Source organism: Amphibalanus amphitrite, unplaced genomic scaffold (assembly GCF_019059575.1).
Source record: "Amphibalanus amphitrite isolate SeventyFive unplaced genomic scaffold, NRLGWU_Aamphi_draft 000003F_arrow, whole genome shotgun sequence".
Classification (NCBI taxonomy): Eukaryota; Metazoa; Arthropoda; class Thecostraca; order Balanomorpha; family Balanidae; genus Amphibalanus; species Amphibalanus amphitrite.
The window spans coordinates 376001-386088 of NW_024881500.1; the positions used below are offsets into that span (position 1 = coordinate 376001).

Here is a 10088-nt window from a genome sequence, read left to right on the forward strand (position 1 = left end):
AACTGGTATAAGCAAACGGAAAGTTTACTTACTTATCGATGCTTTCAAGGTTGTTGTTATGATTATATATTTTGTAACGAAAGCTTATGATATTTCGCTCAAAGACCCCATGAACACGAGCATTAAGCACAGTGGTAACTAGCATATTTCAGATTAATATGCGCATGATGACCAATTATGCCCTTTGGCCATTTCCTGGCTCATTTATCCCCGGCTACTTATACAAGCTGTAGTTTTCAAGCTGAAACTGTTTGAACAGTTGTATTGATAGATACCCGGTCTGTTTTACACTGGCTTTGCTATTGATCTTTGTCTACTGCGACTTCCATGTTAAGTTTCTTGGAGCGAATGTTTGCCCATTCCGCAGCATCGGGCTGGAATTCTATAGCTTGGTGCATTGCGTCGAAAGGTGCATCGCCTATTGCTCAAAATGGCGCATTAGTCCTGTGTGTGATGACCCATTGCAGAGGGAATGCTTGTTCGATCGACCGTGGCACAAAACATCCGTCCATCAAAGCAATACAGCGAAAAAGGCCGCCAAAAAATTTCAGCTCACTGCTCAATGACCCATGATCACAACAGATCACGAAATACGTCAAGCTGCTGTCATTTGTGGTCAGTCATTAGGTCGGTCGGACATTCGACCCACTCGCACCAAGTATGTACCAGTAAAACGCCTTTTGGGCGAAGAACGAGCGAGCGAGATAGTGAGCCCTGCACGTGCAGAAGGGCGAGAGGGTACTTCCAACGGGCTTGTGCAAAGCACTCTTCTAACCGGTCGCTAGCGGTGTACCAAATTTGAACGCAATCGGCCCAGCCGTTCCTGAGATCTGGAAGCGGCATTCTGCACGTGCGCACGTGCAAACGGGGTCCAAAATGACTTTTGCACGGCACCCTACTAACCGGTCCCCAACCGTGTACCAAATTTGAGCGCAATCAGCCCAGCCGTTCTCGAGATCTGGAAACGCCCCCTGCACGTGCGCACGTGCAGTAGCACCCTAAGTGCAACACATGGGAATGCATTGCCTGGTGGGTGCCTACCTGTATGCCAAGTTTCAGCGAAATCGCCCCAGTAATTACCGAGTTACTGAAATGGGAACAAATTTGGCACCTCTTATTGTTGTATTTTGCACGCGCGGTGGGGGTCACTCACATAGATGAAGAGTATCCGACCTTTGGTAGAAGGGATGCAGCTACCCTATAAAAGTGACCGCAAGACAATCGCTCAAGCCGCTGCTGAGATATGGGCCTCTAAAAATCATTACTTTTGCAAAACTGCTTGAACACCCTTGACTTTTCACGTGGCACGTGCCACGGCGGTCACTGAGATGTATCAAAAGTAGTCAATTACGGGGTAGAAGGGATGGGGCTACCCAGCAAAAAAGACCGCAGGCCATTCGGTCCAGCGGTTGCTGAGATATAAGCCTCTCAAAAGCGTTACAGGCCGGGCCGGGCCGGGCCGGGCCGCTCATACTGAGATTTTTCCGTTATATTGAAAAGACTTCGCTTCGCTCGCTGCGCTCGCTCGCTCGTAACCACGAGGTGAATATTGATGACGCAATAGCAAATGACGTCATTTATCGACAAATGGACAGACATCACCTGTGGGCGATCCAGATCTACGCAAACTACCCCAATTTCTGTTCCAGGATCAAACATTTGGATAAAACATGGCGCCACTGTTTGTCTTTCGGTACCGTTCCTCCTCGATCGACCTGCCTTTCGTACGTCAGTGGAGTTTGTTCGCGCCTACTGGACCGATCAGTAAACAACCCTCGGCCTCGCTTCAGTGGCGGTGTTTGCCCACCATGACCTCAGTGCGCGACGTCAATGCTCCAGGCGGAAATTGGGGGCACAACACGTGGGCATCACGATCAATACGCTTACCGACCCAAAGGAGCCAGACCGTACACCGAGGTATATAGCAGACCTGAGGATAATCGATTAGAAATTATATGCGAATGCGATGGATAAGAAACTACCGGTTCCCATGTGCCTATCAATGCTTAGGCTTATAGGCGTCTATTGGTGCTTAGCAACCTTTTATCTAGTGGAACCATCAGCGTTCAGGGAGCGAGCGTGCTAATGAATAACAGCAACGGTCGCTGAATAACGAGACAGGTGGACTGACGACGACATACCTGTTTACTAAAGATGACCCTGGGTCATACTGATGCGTAGCTTATCGTGCTGCAAAATGTGCATAGCGGCTAATGTGCTACAACAACCATTGCCCTTCGTAATGGCAAAGCTGTTTTGTTGCCAAGGGTACAAATAGGTTTCGAAGTCTTTCCTTTAGGCCTCGAGTTTTCCATAATGCCCTTTAACCCGTGAGTTGCTGGGGGGGGGGGGCGTTAAACGCCCCCACTTTTTTCGTCGGGCCATAGCATAAAAACGGCGCGTCTGCGGCGCGCTAAATTTTGGGTACCTGTAGGGAATTGATTGAAGTTTATTGTGACAAAGTTTCAAAAATATCGGTTGGAAAATTTTTAAGATATCGAGGTTTTAGTGACGTCATGATTTCTGAGTTTTCGACCAAAAACGGCATATGTTCAAAAACTCATATAAAATCACAGAATAGACATACAGACATGCCGTAAACGGCATTAGACTGCCAATACCATGAAAAATCAAATAGCTATCCTCGATTATTGATTATCGTTCCGCATTTTCCAAAATCTTGAACTGAATCTTGGCAATTTCTCGTAACTACTTCACGACCATGATACGTGCATTTTTTAAATTGAACTTTTTAAGCCAAACACGTATACATATGATAAAATGAATGTCACCATCGTGTTCTACGCTCCAAATTACCCAAAAAACATGTGTCACAGGCTGCGATTATCAGTTTTGATTTTCGGGGATATGTGCCTACCCGGTTGACCTGACCTTGACCCTGACCTATGCTTTACTGACCCCTACATGGAGCTGATACTCTTGTAGGCCTTATATGATGGATTGTGCACCGTTTTGACAGAGTTTATGACGAGAGGCGCCCATTGCGAAGTCCTGAAGTCCATGCCACTGAAAGCCCGATTTCAGGTGTTTGACCTGACCTTGACCCGACCTGTGACCTCAAAATTCAACTTTAAAGTACTCATCTGAAGCGTCTCGTCGCGTTCTTTCGTTTGCCGCCTCGTGCGTTTCGCTGCGCCTAATGGTTCTCGAGTTATCGGCTGGGGGCGTTTAACACCCCCCCCCCCGAGCAAACGGTGGGTGGCGAAATGCCCCAGCAACTGCCGGGTTAAGCTGAGACTGGCCTTTTCTGAGTGATGTACGCGGCTTGGTAGCCATCTACATAGGCACTTAATTTTATATTTCCAAGCAGCTTCATACGATCTGGAAAAATAACAATGGATCGAGAGTCTTGCGATAAGGGGTCACTGTTTGAACTAAATCATACGTCATCGGCTTCCTCTTGCAGGACAACGCACCGAATGTAATAACCAGTAAAACGCCTTTTGGGCGAAGAACGAGCGAGCGAGAGAGTGAGCCCTGCACGTGCGGAAGGGCGAGACGGTGCTTCCAACGGGCTTGTGCAAAGCACCCTTCTAACCCGTCGCTAGCGGTGTGCCAAATTTGAACGCAATCGGCCCAGCCGTTCCTGATATCTGGAAGCGGCATTCTGCACGTGCGCACGTGCAAACGGGGTCCAAAATGACTTTTGCACGGCACCCTACTAACTGGTCCCCAACCGTGTACCAAATTTGAGCGCAATCGGCCCAGCCGTTCTCGAGATCTGGAAACGCCCCCTGCACGTGCGCACGTGCAGTAGCACCCTAACCGCAACACATGGGAATGCATTGCCTGGTGGGTGCCTACCTGTATGCCAAGTTTCAGCGAAATCGCCCCAGTAATTACCGAGTTACTGAAATGGGAACAAATTTGGCACCTCTTATTGTTGTATTTTGCACGTGCACTGGGGGTGACCCACATACATCGAGAGTATCCTATTTTGGGTAGAAGGAATGCTGCTATCCTACAAAAATTACCGCAAGTCAATCGCCCAAGCGGCTGCTGAGATATGAGCCTCTCAAAATCACTACTTTTGCAAAACAGCTTGAACACCCTTGACTTTTCACGTGGCACGTGCCACGACGGTCACTGAGATGTATCAAAAGTAGTCAATTACGGGGTAGAAGGGATGGGGCTACCCAACAAAAAATACCGCAGGCCAATCGGCCCAGCGGTTGCTGAGATATAAGCCTCTCAAAAGCGTTACAGGCCGGGCCGGGCCGGGCCGGGCCGCTCATACTGAGATTTTTCCGTTATATTGAAAAGACTCACTTCGCTCGCTGCGCTCGCTCGCTCGTAATCATCATAACCGAATGCATGCATATGGAGCCCGATGGAAGACAGACATGAAGGCAATCGTTCAGTACCTCCTCTAGCTGTGCCGTCGGGGAGTGCAAAACGATGGCGACAGCTTCACACACTTCACCTTTTGAGTGTGGGGGACAACACCCACCCGTCTGCTGCAGTAGAGCCTGTAGCTTACCGTGTTCGGGGTCCGGTTCAGCTGTTCGTCCAGCTGCTCCAGGCGCTGGTTGACCTCCTCCAGCTGAGTCATCTTGTTCTTGAACTGGGGCAGCACGTCCGGGTCGGATCTTTGGGCTTCGGCGATCTCCCGCTCGATCTGGAGGTACTCCTCCAGAGTCTTCTTATCGAGGATCGGCTATACGACATCAGAGAAATAATTAATAAGGCAAAACGTATTTCTTGAATGGCACAGGACTTATCACACTAAATCATTGCTTGCTTTGCCTGCAAATTGTTTCTAATGCGACAACATAGCAAGTAACTTTCACCGAGTCATTTCTTTATTTTTAAATAGCAATTCGGTAAATTTAAAAAGCTAGGTTTCTGTACCGTTTGTTACTATGCAGAGTCTCTTTTAATGGCTTCTGACACAGTGACTCCATTAAGGAGTGATGTTTATAAATTGGCACTAACAAGCCTCATTCAGTGAGGACAAGCCTGTCAATGATTACTCATCAACGGTTCGTCAGTATATCGGTACCCGTTACAACGGTGCTGCACCTCCCTAGAAGTGCTCATCGCTCATCTGATTACCGTAACACTTTTCGCTGAGCGGTGTTAGGATGTCGTGATGGGATTGAACCGTACCATACCACAAAGCAATACCGATGACATCATTTACAAGACTCAGATCGAAACATGTCCCCTTGAAAAGCTTGTCGAGATTATCAAGATCATTTGTGAGTAGCATGCTGTGAGATGGCTTTAAGATTTATGATGGAGACATTACGATATCTTTCCTATAAAGGTATTGGTCCCAATTAGACCTATGAACAGTTTAGAGTTACACGAATGCACTAAATCAGAAAGGAAGTATACATGCTTATCAAACCCCTATCAAATTTCTTAAGCGACCAGAAAAGAAAAGACCTAAAGCAACCAGAAAAGAAAAGGAAACAAATGCTATAATAATAGTATGTAAAATGATCAATGTCATACCTCGGCATTTGGATAGCTCCTCATGTTGTTGGTCTTCACTGACTGGGCCCACGAGTCAGGTGCCTGTCAACAACACACAACAGCGTAATGATATTGCAGCAAGTGTCCCTATCCTAGTCGTAAACAATCAGAGCAGCTTTAAACTTTACATGTAAAATCAGCATACGAAGGTCAGCATTCAGCAATCCTTATCGCCGAGAGGCAGATTAGTGTTTGTCCGACTACTGTTAATACCTTATCAAAGTTTGCAAACGGTTGGACTTCTTGGAACCTTGCTGTAATTAGGCAATTTTTTCGCCATAATTATAGCTTGGGAGCTTTATCAGCGATAAAACGTTTAGCTCAGAGCCCAGAGGTATTCCTTATGCCTGAGTATTATTCTGCCTTTACAATGAATATACATAAATGGATTGGTGATATATGGGTCAATTAGCGTCGAACATGTCACTCACACTCCACTCACCACTCCCTGGGGAGTGTCCCTCTCACCTCACTCACCGTGAGTGTCACTCACACTCCACTCACCACTCCCTGGGGAGTGTCCCTCTCACCACTCACCACTCGAGCCGTGCCGCGCCGGGAGCCGTATGCCGAGTCGCAGCTCTGCCCTGAGCCCATACCGGCAGCCTGCCCTCGGTCACAGCAACCGCACCGCTCACTGGATGTGCCGCCTCAGGCCCCGCGGCCGGCTGCCGACCTGACCTGCAGCCGAGCGCCCGCGGCGGCCCGGCGCGACGCAGGTCGCCGGCCGTCATCGCCATAGCAATGCGGTAAACAGAGGGACACAGGGGCGGCCCAGGCCTTGGTGCGGCGATATCGAACTGTTGGCCTTGTCCTCGGCTGGCCGAGCACACAGTGCACAGGTGGATATGGTGTCGGCACTGCGTAGCCCCGGGTCGGTGGACCTTTGCGTCGGGGGTCATGACCTTGTAAAAGGATGTGGTGTGATAGCATACATCCGTGCTCGTTAGGGTATCATTATACATATGAATGTTTAAATAAATGGTCATGAAGTAGGAACGTGGATGTATGTAGGTACTGCACATCCTGCTTAAAGTGTTGGGCCTGTGCATGTGCAATACCTATGCGTGTGTGTTGCAAAACTCTGCTGGAAGCATTCAGTCACTTGCTTGCTTAGGTATAGAGGGGGAAATTGACCTTTAACCCTCGCCCTGGCAGGGCATTTTTCATAACACGGCCTGGCGGGGGGGGGGGGTTGATGCGACCCCCCCCCCTGTGATTGGCTCCTATGGCACCTAGAAACAGCATATTTGGTAGGCAGGTGTTCCCCCTGAAATTCCCCTGTGCAAATTTGGCTGCTCTAGGTCAATATTTAGGGGGTTTGGGGGGATATAAATGTAAATAATTCGCTAAAAACAGGTCAAAAGCTATTCGCTATAACTTTTGATCTAGTTAAGATAGAGCAAAAACAAAGGCACCAGTAAACTCAGCACGTCAAGGCGCGTCAAATGATATACTTTTGCTTTCTTAAGTGTACTTAAAAAGTTAAGCATATCTAAGTACAACGTAAGTCTTAAACCGCGCGCCACGTACGGGGGGGGGTGGCGAAACGGCCCCCCTGTCCTTTTCCGTCGATATCTCCTTAACGGCTAAAGATATCACCACCAAACTTTCAGGACACCTCCGGGCATTAATTTGACACATTGTGACAAAAACGTTTTCCAGAATCTATGATAGGTTGGCCACAAATGACGTCAGAATGACGTCATGTTCTGCCATTTTCGACCGAAAAAAGACCTTCGCGAGAAGAGCTGTCAGGCCTACAGCTTTGAAGATACAGAAAAATGACCAAACATAAAAGGTGTAGAATTAACTGTGCTACAAAACTGCTATCTTGGATTTTTGAAATTTTTAAGTTTCGACCCCAAAAAAACAACATTTTTTATATATTAGCCAAAAAAGCCAAAAAGTTTTTTTTTAGTTTCAGAAAAACCGGATTAGATGTGATAGTACCAGCCGTCTCCTATCTACATAACAAATTTTAAATCGATATCTCGTTTTTTTTGCCAAGTTATAGCGAAAAAACTGTAAAAAATGATGACGTTGAATTTCAAACTCAATTTTTGGCAATTCTAGACCACGTAGGGCAAAAAAAGACCAACATTAGACTCCCCGTGACGAGCTGCATCGAATCGATATTTATTTTATGTAAAAATATCAACTTTGAAATTTGACCTAATTTGACCTGACCTTGCCTTGACCTCTTCACCAAAACGTGACCTAAGCTGGTCCCAAAGGCTGCCTGACCGCATTTGTCATATAAAAGAAACCATAAAACATGTATCACACGACACTTTCATATTGTGACCTCCAGTGACCTGACCTCTGTGACCTGAACTGGTATCAGTGACCTCGGATAGCAAAGTATGTGTTTGACGAACAATGTACCATCGATGGTTTTCAATAACTTACCAATTTACTCGATTTTACAACACATTTCTTTAGATGCTTGTGAACGGTGAAAATCCGACCTTTGACCTGACCTGTGACGTCGTCGGTTTGACCTAGGTCAATGAAATTCGGTGGCAAGGTAGTTCCCTGGTGGGGCTAGCGAACGCCGTTTGAATTTTGAAAATCGCCGATAAATTTCCGCGATCTTAGGGGGGCCGAAACGGTCCCCCTCCCCTCCCTACGGGTGGTAGGGTCCGCCGATAGCCCTACGGGGCACGGGTTAAGAATGGTCGAAATGCTTAATGATGCATATAATTCGACTCGGCTATTCAAGACGAGCACAATGATACCATTTTGAAAGCTTTATCCTTTTTATGTGACAAGTTATTGGCACAAACGTCATTTGACCTCAGTTGACCTCATTTGACCTGACCCATGGATAAGTACACCAAACAAAGAAGCACCAAGTGACATATTGTTAAGTACTGTGGTTTCAAAGCACAAAAGTAATAGAACGAAGCGGATATCTCCTGTATTTTTCGAATTGAATATTTTCCCATAGGCTTAACATTAAAACGTAATGACCTCTAACTGACCTCAGCTCAGTGACATAAAAAACGAACTATAGGTATGTTATACAACTCGTTGAACTTAGCACATCCTGCATGTTTGAAGGAATGTAAGTTGGACAGGCGCATAAAGAAAATTGAAATTTGACTATGACCTTGTACCGGTTTTTCTGCCCTGGTGACCTGACCCAAGGTCACCCGGACTTGAAATTTTCAGATCATATGTAAAAAGGCTGCCCCATAGGCTGTGACAAATTTGGCGGCGCTGCGCGCCGCCGTTTTACGCTATCTTTGAAAAACCTTAAGGGGTTGCATCAACCCCCTGCCAGGGCGAGGGTTAACCCGCGCCCCACTGCAACGGTCTGCGTATACTAGTTAACGCGCACCACTGGGTTTTGCGCGTTGTTTTTGCACCACCTGTTTTTTGCCCCGTTATTTGCTGAACTGGAATATTTTTGTCTCGGACGGGATGCTCGGGGCAAAGTGGACGGGGCGAAGTGGCCAGCTCCGAATTGGCCATAAGCTGTTTCCATCTGGACAGCGAACAACAAACATTGTTGATATTGAAATCTGTCGTGCATTCATCTCGGTCCCTTTTTTGGTACATAAGTTACCAAATAATGCAATTAAAAGTTTTCATGAATATCCTTTCTTTGTTTACCTACAAGTAGAAAGATGACAGATTAAACATCAACCTTCGTTTGAACCTTGTCATCATCAAATACTTACCCTAGCCTATGTGAGGCAACTATTCTGTTTCTCATATCTGGACTTACGTAGTCGCCGGTGGCCGCTTTGCCCCAGGGTATGGGGTAATGTGGCCGAAATGCATAGGTTTAACCCTCGCCGGACCTATTGGTTTTCTACATACGCGCCGGCCGAGGGGGGGGGCGGGTACGACCCCCCTCGCCGTTTCGCCCCTGGTGGAGTTAGCGCGTCGCGGGAAAAACGAGCGTGTGCGCCGTTACGAGATGCAGAGATTGGTACCCGATTTTAAGGTCCTAGGTCAACCCGTGACCTCTGAGGTCAGGTCAAGTGCCCCAAGTTACGGCTCAGTTTTTGGTGAATAACTTCGCAAAAAACGGCCGCAGAGCCGCTATCTTGGCAGCATCGTGTTTGTCTCGCCCAGGCGCGTCGAATCATATACTTTTTGTTAGGGTTAGGTCAACTTAGGGTGTTGACCTCAGGTCACGGTCAGGTCAGCGCCCCCAGGTCACGAAGTTGGTCGAAAGGGGTCATGTCGCATATCATTCGATTCGGCAGGTCTCCTGAGTCCATTGGTGGCTTTCTCGACTCGCTAGCTCAATTTGATCGGGAGTTATTGACGAAAAACTAATATGACCTTGATGACGTCATAAATGACGTCACGCAAGGTCAACATTGCAAAAGTGACGCATCTGACCTTGCAAGGAGTGCATCAAATCACGATTCTGTGTGCTTGAGATAGTTGGAGATCTTTCCCGGCGCCAGAATAGCAGTTTTTATTTTTCCCGATTGACTTCTAATGGTGAGGTCACGAAAATGACCTGATCTCATATGACCTGTAGGAAAAATCCGAGATATACAAGTTGTGAGGCTCGTAATGGATACTAGATCCTGCAAGTTTCATTTCTCTGTGAAAGCTCC

At 47.2% G+C, this 10088-nt stretch overlaps 1 protein-coding gene across 1 annotated transcript in view; it reads right to left on the reverse strand.

The window, feature by feature from the left end:
- Positions 1-6180, reverse strand: part of LOC122393446 — a 35272-nt gene extending 29092 nt beyond the window's left edge. The window contains exons 1-3 of the mRNA XM_043389496.1: positions 6040-6180; positions 5482-5544; positions 4502-4678 (exon numbers count right to left, since the gene is read on the reverse strand). Coding sequence (XP_043245431.1) covers positions 4502-4678; positions 5482-5544; positions 6040-6099 — 300 coding nt within the window. The 5' untranslated portion in view covers positions 6100-6180. The remainder of the gene's footprint in view (positions 1-4501; positions 4679-5481; positions 5545-6039) is intronic.
- Positions 6181-10088: the final 3908 nt, after the last annotated feature.